The sequence below is a fragment of the Haliotis rubra genome, unplaced genomic scaffold (assembly GCF_003918875.1).
Source record: "Haliotis rubra isolate DU_JTF1 unplaced genomic scaffold, ASM391887v1 Scf113, whole genome shotgun sequence".
Classification (NCBI taxonomy): Eukaryota; Metazoa; Mollusca; class Gastropoda; order Lepetellida; family Haliotidae; genus Haliotis; species Haliotis rubra.
The window spans coordinates 678030-696708 of NW_025765037.1; the positions used below are offsets into that span (position 1 = coordinate 678030).

The 18679-nt window shown below is 40.9% G+C and overlaps 1 protein-coding gene across 13 annotated transcripts in view; it reads left to right on the forward strand.

Annotated features, from left to right (window-relative positions):
- LOC124291154 (poly(rC)-binding protein 3-like) overlaps positions 1-18679 on the forward strand; it is a 380920-nt gene that overhangs the window by 355944 nt on the left and 6297 nt on the right. For 9 of the 13 annotated variants that reach the window (XM_046728080.1, XM_046728097.1, XM_046728129.1 and 6 more), the window contains 6 exons: positions 5546-5674; positions 12280-12399; positions 13729-13818; positions 14750-14867; positions 15950-16088; positions 17524-17644. In XM_046728080.1, the coding sequence (XP_046584036.1) occupies positions 5546-5674; positions 12280-12399; positions 13729-13818; positions 14750-14867; positions 15950-16088; positions 17524-17548 (621 nt within the window). In that variant the 3' untranslated portion in view covers positions 17549-17644. The remainder of the gene's footprint in view (positions 1-5545; positions 5675-12279; positions 12400-13728; positions 13819-14749; positions 14868-15949; positions 16089-17523; positions 17645-18679) is intronic. The other 4 variants (XM_046728151.1, XM_046728143.1, XM_046728166.1 and 1 more) reach the window with 4 other exon arrangements.

Below are 18679 nucleotides of genomic sequence, written 5' to 3' on the forward strand. Positions count from 1 at the left end.
AAAGAACATATGGCAGCCATTTATTGTTATTCAATTTTGATGTAAAGGATGTTTTGATGTGTAGATTGCACTGTCTAATTTGAGAAGGCCCTGTGTCAGTCTACGTCTAAATACTCTGAAATGTCAAGTAAATACACCATGCTTCATGGTAAATCGGTTTTAGCCTATTCCTGACAATCAGAGTCGAAAAGGCTTGCTTTGTTTTAACCCCATTGTGAATATACTTTGATAGAAATTCTGTCTTGTGAATCGAAAGGTCAGAACTGTGACGTGTACCTTAGATATACACATACGCAAACTTAAGTTACATCGTGTTGCTCTCGATGACATCCATATTCCTTCGGACACATTGTTATCTCCTCAAACGAGCAAGCCAATTTATTTAGACATGTCATGGTTGTTTTAGGGTATATGCAGAATTGAATCCATGTTTGGACCACCTAGTTTGAGAAAATGTTATCGCAAATCCATAAGGATCAGTTTCGATGTCAGCTAGACCTTGCAGAATTTGTTTGTGTAAACTTCATCGTTCTGATGTTGACATTTCTGGGATTCAGTAAACGGCCTGGTGCATCGTGGGAGTGGTACTTTTAGACTGTCTTTATTAGTTTAGTCCTATTTTTACCTGCAGGTATGTTTCATTCGAGAGTGTTCATCTGTTACAATAAATATTTCCATAGTGGAATTTGTGACCTAGCCATGTTGTGTCATGTAGTTGTGGTTGCAGCTGAAGCATCAGGAAGTGTTGATTGGGGGGAGGCAGACTTTTAAAGGTTGTAGCCTCATGACACATTTTGCCTTGGCGTCAAAAGTATTTCAGATGGACCAAAATGATTTTGTGGTTCAAGCTTAATTTGAAACTGTTGGTGTTTGATGAGTAACGAGGTTGATCATGACTGAAGCTGTCATCATCTATCAGTTGTTTTGTAAATGGTGGCAAATTTAAAGAATTTAAGGATATGGTGTTGTCTCATCCCTTCATCCATCATGAGTCCTTGATGTCATGTCAAGAACTGATCTTGAAAACCGTACCATATTTTTTCACCAAACAATTTCACATGGAGGTGAGGTGAGGTGAAATTGGGTTTTACGTCGTGCTTGAGAATATTTCGCTCATATGACGACGTGCATGCGTGTGAATGTCCAGTGCAGCTGCTTGTACTAGCCCAGACTTAAGCTGGTTTTATAGTGCTAGCCCACTGAGATACCATGCCGCAGTGAAGCATTAATACCCCACTCAGACACATTATACTGACTCCGAGCCGACCAGTCCTTATTGTACCCATTAATGCCGAGTGCCAGGCAGGGACCAACAAGTACCATATCTTAACGTCTTTTGATATGACGCAGTCGGGGATCGAACCTGCGACCTTCCACTCTCTGGGCAGACGCTCTAACCACTACACCACGGAGGCGGTATTTCACATGGAATTGTCCAGTGGTCAACTTGTGCCTTTTGATGGTTTGGGAAAATTTTTTTAAGAAAAATTGTTTTGAGTTTCATTTGCAACAACTTTGACTTTGACTGGAAATGGTGGTACTGCTTGTTTCTGGAGCAGATCTTCAAAAGCAAACAATATTTCTTCACTAAACTTGGCACATAGATTTATTCACTGGTGAGCTTTTGATAGTTAAAATTCTTTATAGATTTATATTTTCTCCTTGTTTTGTAATTGTTTATAACAAGAAGTACCTCTTACAAGGCTCATCTTGTATGTGTGTCAACAATACCTTGAGCAACAATTACTGTCAAGTCTTTAAAAGTCCTGATCAGTTCACTAAAGTGAACACTTTGATAATTCCGGACCCTTCTAAATTCTTGAGATAGTTTAAAGGATGTCCTCAGCCCGTAAGTCAGCAAATAGTCAGATTCTTTCAGCACACGTGAGAGTTAGTGTTTCTCTTCTGTTTGAGAGGTCTTTTTATCTGGCGTACTGGTTATTTGCCTTAGCTCAGTTGTGTATTGTGAGAATCCTCCTTTTGCACCCACAAAGACTAAACTTCGACTGTGAAAATAAACCCCAGGGCTTATATTCACTGCATGTGAAGTAGGGCTCGTGCCGGGCTGACTTTTTAATTATTATCCAACACCCGGCAATATTCATTTGATGCTGTGATTCCGATTCGAAAATGTTGGTATCTGTGGACTGGTATTTTCCTTTTTAGAAACATTTGTATTTGGATGATACTGTTATTTGCTCGCTCTGGGAGATATGATGTAAACCGCCCCTGATAATGTCACAAGAGGGATAGGGTTTGTTTCCTCGTGGGTACGAAAAAACAAGGAATGAATATGTACAAGATGGAAAACAATGTGAGGATTTCTCCCCAAAATGTGAAAGTTTTAGGGGTGAAAATGAGATTAATTACCACCTGTACGTAGATAACATCTGATTTTGTTTTCTGTATGGCTGTCTGGCTTGTCTGTGAGGGAGATAATAGTAGCGATTGGGTGAGATATGTTAGAGACAAGACTCGTCTGTAGATGTTGTTGTCAGATGAAGACTTGGGGGGCTGCATCTGTGCAGATATGCGTACAATTGTTGAGGAAACTGATCGCAGTAAGATGCAGCATTTCTTTTACATGTTTTGACATTCTGATAAATATCTATGCTTGAAATGGGGTTTGTAGGTTTCAACTGACGTGTGAGGGGCTACCACCAACATACATCATCCCGGGATTCCAAACTGTAATGTCACATATATGTGGGAATTATTTACACCAGGTCTACATATGTAATGAATGGAATATTAAGACATAATGCCCTTTAGAGTGGAAGGATTATGAAGCTGTATCTGGGGTGGGAACTATTCTTGGCCTCTACGTATTCTTTCAATAACCAATAACCTTGGCTAGCGGTAGGGAGCGTGTCCTCAAGTTGTAGGAAATCACAGAAAAATTGCTAACATATTAAATGCAATACATGTATTTGGATTAAAAAGATTGGTTCCTTTTGCTATTTCAAAGACGACATTTACTTACATTCAGTATTTTGGTAGATCTTCTTATCTTCTCTTGGTTCTAGGCAATGGGGTAGCCTAGTGGTTAAAGCGTTTGCTCGTCACGTCGAAGGCCCGGGTTCGAATCCCCACATGGGTACAATGTGTGAAGCCCATTTCTGGTGTCCCCCGCCGTGATATTGCTGGAAAAGTAGCGTAAAACCATACTCAGTCAGTCAGTCTCTTGGTTCTCGGTGCCAATTAATACCGTTCAACTTTTTAAATTTATTTGACTTTTGGAAACTTTTGATTTCTGTATCATAGTTCCATCTTTGTTTAAATATATTTGAAATATATTATTTTACATTGTAAGTCTTCATCCAAACTGACGTCTTTTTGGAGGGAATGGACGGTAAAGTTTCTTAAGAATGCTAATGTGAAGAAGAATGTTTTCAGATCAGGGTTTTTATTTATGTTTTTGTTGGGTACTCCCAAGGTAATAAAGCACAAATAATAGACAGATATATAATGAAGAAAATAGTTTCTTTGTAGTGTCTCTTTTTTTTGTGGAAGACCAACCTCATCTTTTGTCTTGAAGTGTGATAACAGCAGCAGGAACTAGACATATGGTAATGTTGCTGAAACTGTCAGAGTAGTGCCCCCACATAGGGCCAGCAGAGTTAGCTGTAGTTGTTCCGTCAGTGCCACTTGCCGTTTTCCAGATGGTTCCAAAATGGTTTGGTTTGCACTGCAACTGCACATGGCATGCTGGGTAGACAAGATGGGGTGTCTTCCTAATTCCCGTGGATTGTGTTTATTTTCATATTATCAATGTATAAGAACGTAAATATTTAGAAATCCTCTCCCCTCCCCTTTCTGTCTAACCTCTCATGTGTAAAGACAACGCCCAGAGGTGATTCGGCTTGTGACGATGTTTACAGATATCGAAATAAATATGTTTCATTCCAAAATGGTATCCTTTTCAGTGTGTATTTATGGATAATAAGGATAAAAGTTGAATCTATTTGATGGCTAGATAGTTGGTATGTTTATATCACCATGTGTTATGACGTCCTGGAGAGAGGAAGCTACAATGATTACTATCTGTCAAGAACGAATCATTAAATACCATCTTTGAGAAAAAGTTTGAGATAGGAGAAAATGATCCCAAATCTATAAATGTCCTGGTAAAGATGAAGGGCTATTACAGAGCAGGGGAGCTCGAGGTTTTATAAATGTTAGTAATCATTCCTGAAAATGCTACTTTTGTGCTGAACCTGAAAAAATGTCATTTCTTTGATGGTTGTACATGTAGCCCTGATTTGTTTTTAGATTTCTAGTTTCCAAGTTTACAGCCGTGAGACAATGCAAACTGATAATCGGTTCTCTACCCACAGTAAGGGAGTGGTGGGGTAGCCTAGTGGTTAAAGCGTTCGCTCGTCACACTGAAGACCCGGGTTTGATTCCCCACATGGGTACAACGTGTGAAGCCCATTTCTGGTGTCCCCCACAGTGATATTGATGGAATATTGGTAAAAGTGGCATAAAACTACCTCGCTCACCCATTCACTCACTCACCTCAGAGGATCCTCTGGAATCTGCCTCATATTGCTCATTCTTGATTCAGGATTGAACGGAAACATGATGGTAAACATTAAATTAAAATTCATGAAGATGTTAAAATTAGTATCGTATCATTTTGTGAATTTGTTTCTATCTGAAGATCTTGTACACAGTATATTCATCCCCATGATGGACCGCTGGTACACTTTCAGTGGTACATACAGTATATTTTCAACGCATTCCCAATAAAACTACATGGGCAGATAGTCTTGGTGTAAATCTGTCTGATGCTGTAGGTTATGACTCTTTGATGTCCCAATCTCCCATCAAAGACTCGGACTGTGTAGTACCTGTCAAGTTTCCAGCAACTGTTGGTGTACATTTACAATAAATATCTATAAATGATTGGCCTGTAAAGTTGAGATGACATCCAGAAGGTTGAGATGATGCCTTCATGGCACATAGAAATCTGCAACTTCGTCCTGTGGTTTATAGTCATACAAGATCCGTGAAGGTCCGGGTTAGAATTGGTCTTCAGTAACCCATGCTTGTCGTAAGAGGTGACTAACGGGATCAGGTGGTCAGGCTCGCTGACTTGGTTGACACATGTCATCGGTTCCCAATTGCACAGATCGATGCTCATGCTGTTGATCACTGGATTGTCTGGTCCAGACTTGATTATTTACAGACCGCCGCCATATAGCTGGAATATTGCTGAGTGCTGCGTAAAACTAACTCACTCACTATAGTCATACAATCCACGGTTTGGTGGCACCATCCTATCAGATTGAATTTATTGTTGACTGAATTCTGAATTCTTCAGATGCTAGTGTCATCTCAGCAACCACAATTTGTTGTATTTTATCAATAATTTCTGGTTTAGTGATATTTACATTTTCTCCCTACAGTATGTTTTGATTTTAAAAAATGTTTTGGTTTGAAGCTTATATAGCTTGTTGAACCTTTTTTATAAATATGTGGATTTAACATGAAACATGATGATTTAACATGAAATTTAACCATGGTATGTTTTTGTTTTCAGTCTACAGGTGCATCCATACAAGTAGCTAGCGAGATGCTGCCCAACTCCACAGAGCGGGCTGTCACCATATCCGGCACTGCCGACGCCATCACACAGTGCATCCGCAATATTTGTGGCATCATGTTGGAGGTGAGTCATCCTTGCTCTTTGATGCCTCACCATTGTGTGTCACCATTGTGTGGCACCCTGTGCTCTGCAACGGCATGCATGGTCAACTGCTTGCTTTGCTATGTTCATCCAGATAGGATGTGCCGATTCCAGTTGGTTTTAGGGTCATGTATGCTGGACAAATGAACTGGCACAATGTGAATTTAAGAGGATGTTGGTCAGTTTCATTAGCAGGTTTTCAATTATATACAGCGGCCATGGCCCAGCAAAATATAACAACATAACTGGTTCAACCTGCAGGGTTGGTTGCATCTTGCTGCCCTGAGGGTTCAACCCACAGATGTTAGTGTGGGTCTGTTCTGCTGCCCTAGGATTCAACCCACAGATGTTAGTGTGGGTCTGTCCTGTGCCCTAGGATTCAACCCACAGATGTTAGTATGGGTCTGTTCTGCTGCCCTGAGGGTTCAACCCACAGATGTTAGTGTGGGTCTGTTCTGCTGTCCCAGGGTTCAACCCAGAGATTTGAGTGTGGGTCGGTACTGCTGGCCTAGGATTCAGCCCACAGATGTTAGTGTGGGTCTGTCCTGTGCCCTAGGATTCAACCCACAGATGTTAGTGTGGCTGTCCTGTGCCCTAGGATTCAACCCACAGATGTTAGTATGGGTCTGTTCTGCTGCCCTGAGGGTTCAACCCACAGATGTTAGTGTGGGTCTGTCCTGTGGGTCTAGGGTTCAACCCTGATGTTAGTATGGGTCTGTTCCCCAGAGATGTGAGTGTGCTGGCCCTGAGGGTTCAACCCACAGATGTTAGTGTGGGTCTGTCCTGTGCCCTAGGATTCAACCCACAGATGTTAGTGTGGGTCTGTCCTGTGCCCTAGGATTCAACCCACAGATGTTAGTGTGGGTCTGTCCTGCTGCCCTAGGGTTCAACCCCACATGTGGGTCTGTTCTGCTGTCCTAGTCAACCCAGAGATGCTGTGGGTCCTGTGCCCTAGGATTCAACCCACAGATGTTAGTGTGGGTCTGTCCTGCTGCCCTAGGATTCAACCCACAGATGTTAGTGTGGGTCTGTCCTGCTGCCCCTAGGATTCAACCCACAGATGTTAGTGTGGGTCTGTCCTGTGCCCTAGGATTCAACCCACAGATGTTAGTGTGGGTCTGTCCTGTGCCCTAGGATTCAACCCAGATGTTAGATGTTGCCCTGAGGGTTCAACCCACAGGTGTGGTCTGCTGCTGTCCCAGGGATTCAACCCACAGATGTTTATGGGTCTGTACTGCTGGCCCTAGGGTTCAGCCCACTGTAGGTCTGTCCTGTGCCCTGTCCCTAGGATTCAACCCACAGATGTTAGTATGGGTCTGTTCTGCTGCCCTGAGGGTTCAACCCACAGATGTTAGTGTGGGTCTGTTCTGCTGTCCTAGGGTTCAACCCAGAGATTTGAGTGTGGGTCGGTACTGCTGGCCTAGGGTTCAACCCACAGATGTTAGTGTGGGTCTGTCCTGTGCCCTAGGATTCAACCCACAGATGTTAGTGTGGGTCTGTTCTGCTGCCCTGAGGGTTCAACCCACAGATGTTAGTGTAGGTCTGTCCTGTGCCCTAGGATTCAACCCACAGATGTTAGTATGGGTCTGTCCTGCTGTCCCAGGGTTCAACCCAGAGATGTTAGTGTGGGTCGGTCCTGCTGCCCTAGGGTTCAACCCACAGATGTTAGTGTGTCTCTGTCAACCCTCGGAGGTTATTGTGAGGCTGTCCTTCAGCCTGCAGGGCATTCTTACAGAAGCTACCATCTGGGGCACTTCAAGCAGTCCTCATCTACCATCACCACCACATTCCATACATCTATATGCTACACATGAAGATGTGTACAAATACTTCAAGGTGATTAATACATTTCCAATAAGTGCGAAATGGGGACTGGAGCGTGCCTGAATTCCTTAGACAATAAAGTAGCTCTCTTGTTTCCATTCTCACAGCTGGTATAGATCTTTATACAGGACATTAATATGTTAACAAATGTTATCGTCATGTTTCAAATGGTTGTTAAGCACTGACAAGATCCTGTGTAGATTCTTTGTACAGAGAAGTAGCTAATGCGGAGCTGGGTTATCTTAATGGATCAGACTGGATACTTTTTGATGATCATTTGGCCAAATACCTTGTAGCCAGGGGATAATCTTACTCTAATACATATCAGGGGACCTGTGATGTCTTAAGAAATTAATTGCAGGCTTTCTGATGAAGGAAATGCTACATCCTTAAGTGAATAGAGACTGCTAATTCACTGGCAAACATTGCCTGCTATTGGTGGAGGCATAGACTTGGTCTCCTCCAGGATTCACCGAGCATCTCCTGGTTTTGCAGACATATGCTGCCAGTGTCGCTCAGTACATATGGGGAAAAACTCTCTAATGATGATTCGGATCAAAGATGGGTCAGAAGATGGAGAGGTGTTCACTTTGCGAAGCTCGTCATGTGAAAGATGAATAACATTGTAGGTGGGACATAAATTTAGATTCAGGAAAGATGCCAACTAAGAAATAGTTGAAACACACCTATAAGCTTGTGGTGAATCCTGTATTGAGGAATGTCAGAGCAGTGATTTCAGGAAGGCAACGAGAAATGAGGCGTGATTTAGCAGAATGAAACACGGTTACAATCTCTTAAACAGACAGAACAATTTTATTTTGTCCGTTTGCTTAATACAACATATGTTACATTTGGGATTACACTTTCTTAGAAAAATATGTTACATTTGACCACTTTTGAAATGACATTGTGTAATCACAGTTTGCTTAATATAAAGAAATTGTCGTCTTAAGGTAGTTCTGTCTTCGTATGTGGATTATCCACAGCTGCATGTAAATGGTGTGATCTCAGCGTTCCTCATCATTCAACTATTGTGTCCCCAGCTGAAGCTCCATGCTCCAGGCCAGTCAATCACAGCCTTATTTCCTTCCAAATAGTCACTATCTCGTTAGGTCTTCATTAGTGCTAGCAATTCATTAAACTCTATTATTATTCCTTAATGCAAGCATTGATCGTTGTTATCACTGATTAGGGGCCCCAGCCATATCCTAACTGCTCTCTAACCAAAGGGGAAATTATATTTGTGGTAATGAATAGATTATTCTGACAAACTTGAAAACAAGAACATGAGAGGCTTTGACCAGTTCAGCTGAGTGTCCCTTGACGCAGTATGTGGCCACGTCCCTGAATGGATGCATGTCCAACACAATTCCCAAGTTCCTCATCCTTGGGGCAGCTTGAATGATAAGGTGTTGGTGGAGTAGCCCAATGGTCATGCTTTTACCCACGAGGTCCAAGGTTCGATTCCCATGGGCACATGTGTGAAGCCATTGTTGGTGTCCCCAGTCCTGATAATAGTTTTAACAACAAACAAACACTCACTGCATGATTAAATCATCCAAACCGATGTAGGTCGGACCTTGTTACTCTCAAGAGCAAGTTGATCCCAGCATATGGATGCTGTTAGGTTTTCTAGAACAAGAAAGAAAACATCCTGACTGTCTGGTCTTACATTGTTTCTGTACACTTAATTGAGGCAATTTTCTCCTTAGAAGAAGCCTTTGATCACGGCACTAACTGCCGTTTAGTTTTGTAGGGATACCTCAGTATCTGTGTAAGCATATGTGTATGACCATCGTGACTTGGATTGCCCTGCTTGTAATTAGTGAAATACTATATACTCTAGAAGCTGTAACGTGGTACATCTTGGTTAGATGTTTGTGTTAATGATGGAGATGGTTTAGCTAGAAAGCTTTAGTGTAACTGGGTGGCCCTGTCGTCCAAAGTGCCGCAATTTGCTGTGAGGAGTTGTGCCCCTTGGTCAGGACAAAAATATCTGTTATATCTGTTTGAAACCCCAGTTATCCCTGATTGTGTTTCTAGGTTTGTCATTAACCATTGCTCTAAAGTGTTCAGGACCTGTATCACATCAAGTTTTCCTCTGTCAAGCTGTCAGGTTGTGATTGGAATCCTGGAACTGGAATCCTGTACAAAATCAGTGCTAGACCCAACTCTCATGCTTGTTCACTGACTGACTGACTGAGTTGGGCTTTATGCCACTTTTAGCAATATTCCAGCAACATCACGGCGGGGGACACCAGAAATGGGCTTCACACATTGTACCCATGTGGGGATTCGAAACTGGGTCTTCGGCGTGACTAGCCAACGCTTTAACCACTAGGCTACCCCACCGCCCCTCACTCACACAAGTGAAGGCCCCGTTCGTTGACCTCACAGTAGAGGTTTGTTTGAAATGTAACAGTCTTGAACTTGTGATGTTCCGGCTTCAAGGTCGACTTGCCACATATATTTTCTTTCTTCGGCATGTGAGTGCTTGATGACTGTTCTAATGGTAGTGGGAAGACACAAGCAGTTCTGCATATGTTGCCCACCTATGGGGGACCCAAGTTTATGTTGCCAGAGTGATAACTAGAGATGCATATTGTCAAATTTTGGGAGCAGTGTATTGTTCAGGAACAGCTGTTGCAGAGATGCTGAGCTGAGCTACTTGTACATGCTGAGCTAAACCAGCCTGGCAATGCATGCACGGTGTGGAGACGTGAACACAGCAGACGTACTCAACAACCCAGAAAAACTTAAAATGAAATATGAAAAATAACCTTACTGACAGAAATATCTTTATTTCTCAGTCATAACCCTTGAAAAAATATTAAGTAGAATATAATTACAATTAATGTAAGCCAGTGAAAAAAATGAAATGACATCTGTATGTTCAAGATAGACCTTGAGCTTCTTCAAGAATTCTTCCACAAAAAAAGGTTATGTGCTGACATCATATATCAAGGACGATGTTGTGAGTGTTGTGGGAGTTGTGCACCTGGTATTTGACGTCACATACACACCTGACCGGATTGCACTGAATCTTTTACGTCAGCTTGCAGAATGACGCAACATACCAGATCACTACCTGAGAAGAAGAGGATATTTTCCCCCTTCTTTGCTGTACTCTTGAACAGTTCTGCTCAGGTAGATGTGCAATAGACACTATCAGTGCCAAAGCAAATTTGCTTTTCGTAAAATGTCAAAGAAAAACTTGCACAGATCCTTTCTAGATGTTCCAGCATGCCCCGAACCGAGCGCAAGCCTCGAAGTGGCATGAAAGCAGCCCTCTTGGACCTTCTGTCTACCTCACCAGCTGCTTTCGACAGATTTGTTTCATCATGGCTTCTAAATCCCGAGCCCTCCTACAACCTACCTTTGATCAGCGAAGGAACATTAAATGTTACGCCAGCAGTTCTCACAAGCATGTGAACATTTTAGAAAAATAGGCCCAGGATTAACTTCTCTATCCCTTACAATTGAAGCATCTGTTTTTCACTCAAACTACTGCCTGTCTAAAAATGAGAACCACTTTTGCATGTAATGTGCAGAACACAACTCTTGTGTTGAGTCTTTGGGAGTAGTTGGGTGGGGAGTAGTAGGTGAAAATACGCAGGTATGACGGCTGTCGGAAATTCTGAGAAAGCTGTTGTATTTTCGCTGGAGCTCAGTAAATGCCACTTAGTCCTGCTTGTGATGGGTAAACAACGACTATGGTGAAGAGATATTTATTTTACACATTTAGAATGAAATTGGCCCTAGGCATGTGTTTGAAAGCTGTTGGAACCCGAGGCACGAGAGCCTCTCAGGTTGTGTAGCAACTGTTGGTATTTGAAATACTTGTGAGAGCACACTCGTTGCTGTCTGTACACTTACTCAAGGAGACATGACTTCAGATGTTGCGTGGATGTCAGCTCCTTCCATACCTGCTGGTGTATCTCCCTCTCTGTTGAGCAATTATCCCTGACACCACTTCCGATGCATGTCTCAGTGAGTGAGTGAGTATGGATTTATGCCGCTTTTAGCAATATTCCAGCAATATCACGACAGGGGACACCAGAAATGGGCTTCACACATTGTACCCATGTGGGGAATAGAACCTGGGTCATCAGTGTGTCAAGCAGACACATTAACCTTTAGGCTACCCAACCCCCCTTCTCGGCAAATTTGAAACTGGTGAATATAGATGTGCTTACCATAGTAGATAAAACATGCAGTAGCAATTCAATACTGTAATGGGTCACTGCCTGGTTTCAGGTTTTCACAGCCTCGGTTGAACACATGCATGACAGAAAAAGTGACATGCCTGTATTTCAGGAATTGCATGTATTCTTATTTTGTTTGTGAAAGTATCCATGAACATAAAACCCGCTCAAACATAAAAGTACATTGAAAGCATGACATGACATTTAGGAAACGTGATGGAGTAATTAACGGTTTCACAGAGACAAGGTCAAGGCCGTTTCATTCTTAGCATTGTGATTGGAGAACTTGGTTTAGTTTTGTGTTACAGTTTGTGCAATTCTTGACTCTGTCTGTAAAAAGAAGTGGCGTTTCTGCTTATTTCAGTGTCCGGGGCGGCGCCCAGGCTAGCCTCTCCCTGTCACTGAGAACAGGACCTTCAGCTGTGTCCATCTGAGCCTCGATCAGGTCTGCCTGACCCTATGTCATCGTGCTGATCGTCGGTGTCTATGTAGCTTCTCTCTGTCACCTTGTTATACCTCCGTCTTAACCACTTCTCTCTTCCATTTCTCTCCTCACAGTCCCCTCCTAAGGGCGCCAATATCCCCTACCGTCCAAAACCTGTAGTGTCGCCTGTCATCTTCGCTGGGGGCCAGGCATACACAGTGCAGAACCAGTTGGCCCCTGTGCCCAGCCCAGAGGTAAGTGAGACCAGCCACCATCCACTAGCCTCTCCTCTCCCTAAAGCTTAACCTGTGACCCACCCCTCCACTTGCCGCCTTAACTGCAGCACTGTTATATGCGTCACATGGTTCTTGGGACCTGACCAATCAACTTCCTCTTGTGAAAGTCGAACTTTAGGACATTTCAATATCGTTTCCGGAAAGAGTTTTCTGGTTCTGCACACAAATTTTGGCCTTCATTTTATGTATGGATTATGTTTCACTTTTCAAGTATGAAAAGTTCTTTTGAAGAATGAATATGAAAAGGTGTTTTAATAAGAATGTTTGGTCATTAATTACGTATTTTTGTGGATTTTTTTTTTCTTTTTCAAAACATGAAATATTTAGAGATGCAGAAAATAAAAGTTTTATTTCAAAAGAATCTGTCTTTGATTGTCATTAATTGTTATTGACCAATTCAAACTAGATTGACTTTCACTACGAGGAAGATGTTGTGTGAGGGATCTCACACAATTACACCATACTAAAAAGCATTGTGATTGTTTTAATCTCGTAACACAAACAAATAACAATATTTTGAAAAAGGTGACATTTAATGAGATTTTGGAAGACTTGTTATGCCAGTCTGCGCAAAGTTTCATTTTCATGAGTCAAGATGGTCAAAGGGAAATAACTCTAAATATACAGGAGCAACGTAACTACAAGCAAGAGCTCGCTGCTTCCTACCTGGCAATGTTGCCAACACTTTTGCCTTGTGGTAGCCTTGTACGACACCTATCAAAATACATGTTTCGTGAGTTCTCGTTAATGAATGTTTCATGTTAAGCGATGATTTGAAGTCTCATTTTGTATTTTTGGACACAGAAAAAAGCATGAGCATTAATGGAATAATTTGGACATTTTGTGTTAAGCATTATGTTTTCATGCATGTTGATTAAATACATTATTTATATAATTTAGACTCATAATGGTCTGAAATTAAAAAATGGATGCATTTGTGTAATTGCTTGATCAATCTGAATCTGGATCAACTTAGAAAAATGTAAATTATATAAGAAAGAATTATATTGTTTGTTGCTATTTTTTTAAGAGTTAATTATTTTCATAATTTAATTGTAATTTATCTAAAAATACATTTTCTCAATCGGCTTGTAGCCTGAATGATCCATATCTAGACATATATCACAATTGGTTGCCTGGCATCCAGAATATTAGACTTTTTTAATTAGTTATTTTTTTAATTGCATGTTATTAAAATGTCCAGAAGTACACGGCAAATGTGTGCATGCTTTGTGTGCTTTTTAACAAGAATGCAAATTTACTCCAATTTTTGTTTGTTAATTAAAGTGCCCCCCTTTAACGAGAGGAGTCCGGCCACAGGTAGGATATCAAAATGTCATGGATATGTTTGGTGCTACAAAGACTGCTCCACAGATGGTACATTGCTTTTATTATTTTTATAATCCAATCATATAGTGCCAGTATAGGAGACACTAGTCAGACCCCTCAGTGTCTCAATTGAGTAATGCCAATATCATTCCGTTTCTTCATATGACCCCACATGGGTACAATGTGTGAAGCCCATTTCTGGTGTCCCCCGCTGTGATGTTGCTGGAATATTGCTAAAAGCGGCGTAAAACCAAACTCAGTCAGTCAGTCTTCATATGAAGTTGCATGCTGATATTAATTAAATATAAGAAAAAGACCAAAAGTTGTTCAAAGGCCAACAATATCCATGAGGATTATTGAGTGTTTTCTGCCATTAGGACTTGAGACAATCTGACTATTGTCTCCGTTTACTATATTGTGTATGATAGATATAGAAACATAGATCAATGTAGGCTTGTCTCCCCACCTTCAGTGTGTCAACTGACGTAAGAAATATGAATATTTACCAAAACTGAATAAAATTATATGATTCAGAGATACATCTTTTTCATTTTTTTTCTATATAGTATATTGCACTAATGTTATACAGTTGAATAATTCTCACCTGGAGTATTTTGGTACCTGTAACTATTAATGGTACTGATATTGATCTGCATGCTAACTGTTTCTGTGTGGCATTGTCTGTGATGTTATCAGCATTGTTAGTTTACTAATACAGTTTGGATATAACACTCACCACTGATCTTCTTTATATGTATTTTTGTAAAATTATTTTTATTTTTAGAAAATTCATCTGAAGTGTTGGTCATGAATTTTGTTCATCAAAATTTACGTTTATATGTATTCTTTGAAGTTGTATGGTCTCAACATTTAATTTTGGGTCTGATGTTTTATTGGATTACATATCTGTACTGTTTGAGGTAGTTTTAAGCATTGCAGTACTCATGGTTGATAGAAACAGATTAATAAAGCCAAGCAGATTGATTATAATTCTCAGATGAACAAACTGGCTGGACAGCACATGGCGATGGCCCATCCGGTGCCCATGATTCCCACAGCACAGACGGTGCTGCCCGGAGGATGCATGGCCATGAATGGTGAGAAACAACACAGGGAAATCTTTCTTTTTAATGTTTTGGGCAATAAATATATAGAGGATACTCAATGATCTTCCGTGTAATACCGTTTTTATTAAACAAGTTAATGATTTGGTATCAAACGAACGAAAGTGAGTTTGATACTAAATCTTTCACAAGTTTAATAAAAATGGTATTTCACAGAAGCGAGTTTAGTATTCTGTTTATTACTTTCCAACATAAATTGATAGAAACTGCATTCTAACCGTGTGATGACTTTCAGCTTTCTGAGAGTCAAGCAAGGTCTAATACCATTCTGACAGAGGTATTAGCATTGTGACGTCATAACTGTAAAACATTATGATGTCATACATCCAGCGGTATTACACTGGTGTAATATTGACGTAAAAATATTACACTGCAGTATCTTCCACGGGAGAGTAAATAAAATGTTTTTATTGTTTGCTTGACTATAAATATAATGTTTGTATTGTATGCTTTGTGGTTGACTTTTATGAAGAAAGGAAATATATAGAAATTACCTCATTTAGGAAGGTGTGGTATTTAGTATTGATATTGTAGGAAGAATTGGGATGAATTATCAAGATGCTCAACTTAAAGGGCAGTGGGATAGCCTAATGGATAAAGTGTTTGCTTGTTACACCTAAGACCTGGGTTCAGTTCTGCTCTCAGGACAGTGTTTGAAACTTATTTGATTTCCCTGCCTATGTTGCTGGAATATTGCAGAAAGTGGTTTGAATCCAAGTTTACACTGTATAAGGACATAAAGAAACATCTCTGTATATTATCTGATAACATTTCGATGATTTCAAGGGTGTGGGGTAGTCAAGTAGTCACGCCAAAGACCTTGTTTCGATTTGCAACTTTAGTACCAAGTCTGAAGCCCATTCCTGTTGTCCCCTGCCATGATATTGCTGAAAAATATTGCTGAAACTAAAGGTGGCGTAAATTCACTAACACAATCTAGGATTTCAGTGAAATGTATGTATTCTTGACAATATAACTATGTTGTTTACTTTGTAATCTTACAATTGTGTGTATATGTAATGATGTTGCCTCATTGTTCCGTTGATGATATTCAGGGTTAACAACGCTCCACTTCGCACGGCCAAACAACACCGCAGCAGTACCAAACAATCAACAGACACACGAGATGACAATTCCCAACGATCTCATTGGTTGTATCATTGGCCGAGGTGGACAGAAGATAAATGAGATTAGGTAAAGTTCTAAATATCATCTCATGTCTAAATATCATCTCACATCCTATATATTGTGTAAACGATGCATGCTCCTATAAAGGACCAACCCCACGCTTAAGGAGAACTTTCCCCCAAATGTTGTAATGTGTAGCTCAGTGTTGCTATGCTTCTGTAACGTGGTATTGGTGCAACGCTTCAGTATCTATACTCAGGCCTTTTAATCATTTTGTTGTTTATGCATAATACACAACACAACTGGTGACTATACAACCTGTTTAGTTCCTGGTAAGAGTTTTGTCTTCAGCCACACTTCAGCAGCTCGTCGTCCGAGGAGTCTGAAGGATTGGGTGTTTAGGTGCGCTGGCTAGGTTGATTCACATCACCATCATATCCCCTGTGGATTAATGTGGGGCGGTGGGGTAGCCTAATGGTTAAAGCGTCCGCTCGACATGCTGAAGACCCGGGTTCGATTGGGTGCAATGTGTGAAGCCCATTTCTGGTGTCCCCCGCCGTGATGTTGCTGGAATATTGCTTAAAACGGCGTAAAACCATACTCACTCACTCACTCACTGTGGAGTAATGTTCATGATGTCAATCACTAGGCTGCCCCCAGTATATGGCAGACTGAGGTCATATAGCTGGAATACTGCTAATTGCGGCATTAAGTGACAAAATGGCCAACAAAACATGACATGCTGTTTGATATATTGGGGGGCGGTGGGGTAGCCTAATGGTTAAAGCGTTCGCTCGTCACGCTGAAGACCCGGGTTCAATTCCCCACAGGGGTACAATGTGTGAAGCCCATTTCTGGTGTCCCTGCCGTGATATTGCTGGAATATTGCTAAAAGCGGTGTTAAACCATACTCACTCACTCACTTGATATATCGGGTCTGGTAGGATGAGGTAGCCTGGTGGTAAAACCATTTGCTTGTTATGCCTTAAGTCCAAGTTTGATTCCATTTCTGATGTGCCTGTGCCATACTATTGTTTGAGTATGGCTTAAAGTGGCAACCTTACTCACTCGACTGATTTTTCATTCCTCGGTGGTTTTTTCCCTGAATCCTAACACTCAGCTAGGATTCTCTATGTAGCTGAAATACTGTCAAGGCAGCTTGGAACCCAACTCACTCACTGCTTGGGGTAGCTGGGTAGCCTAATGGTTAATGCACTTTCTCATCACGTCGAAAACCCAGGTTCAATTCTCCACATAGTTACAACATGTGAAGCCTATTTCTGGAGTCCTTCGCCATGATATGGCTGGAAAATGGCTAAAAGCGTAACAAGCCTTCCTCACTCAGTGTTTAACAGGCAACCAGATAATACCAATAGCTCCAATATAAACCTAGTCTAACAGGCAACCAGATAATGCCGTTAGCTGGAATATAGACCTCCTAGTTAAGAACCCTCTCCACCAGTCCACAGAACCAAGCATGACACCGCTTCCTTACTTACAGGCAACTGTCGGGGTGCTACCATTAAAATTTCCAATGCAGAAGAAGGATCTGCGGATCGGAAAGTGACGATCTCGGGGGCGCCAGAAACAATTGGCCTGGCGCAATACCTCATCAACACAAGGTTGGTACAGACTTCATATTGCTTCTATTCCACGGGCCATAGGTGAATGTTGAGTACATGTGATCCAGCACTAGACTTGCTCCCTAGCTGTGTACACCGTGTACGCACCGGCTATACGCAGGCTACTGCATAAGCTGCCTCAGTAGTTCATAGGCAGACATGCCCATTTGGTTGTTGATCGTGGTGTTTTCCGCTTTCGTAGTTCAGGCCATGTCTAGCTCTTCTCCACTGCATGCTGAAATGTCTTATTGTGACTACTTGTGAAACTGCTGTTGTTGTTTTTTTTCTGTAGTTTCAGACTTTTTATGTTGGTGTATATTTTTTTTAAAAGCTTGTATTTGTAACTTATTTACATATTTATTTTTTGTTTTTAAGTTTCTAGTTTGTCTTGTAAGCAGGCACTTTTAACAAAAATGGACTTGATCAAATCACTACATATTTATAAAAAAACAAATGTGGATGTGTTTTGTTGTGAGTGTATATACTTGTAGTGATTGTGCGTATTTATTGGAGTTAAATGTAAACCATTGACTCAGTACAGAGAACTCTGTGATCTTTTTGTTGTTTGCTCAAACATGGAATACTCAATTTATTGTCTGATGACATAATACCACGATCTTTCACTTGCAAGCAAGTGAATTGGTTCAAGGTAATAAGCTATCACACGTTCAGAGCAAGAGAGACATTGTACTAGAGATCCGTAATCGTTTCAACTGCTGAAATAATTGTTCAAAACTAAGGAACAGATTGATCTGTTGAGAAACACAAATTACATTTACTAGAGAACAAAAGTATTCACTTTTGATTCATCAAAAACACAAGATAATTGTCTCAGCTCTCAAACGACAAACACATTAGAGAAAACAGGAATGCATGAGAAATATTTATTAATGATAATTCACAAATTTGTGAAAAGTCTGCAGGCTAATTCTATAAAATGAGGTCAATTCTGTTAATATATTAATACGTTTGGAATGAATTGTGAATTATTTTCAGTTTCATGATTTTGCTACGTGCAAAGTTTTACTTTCTGCA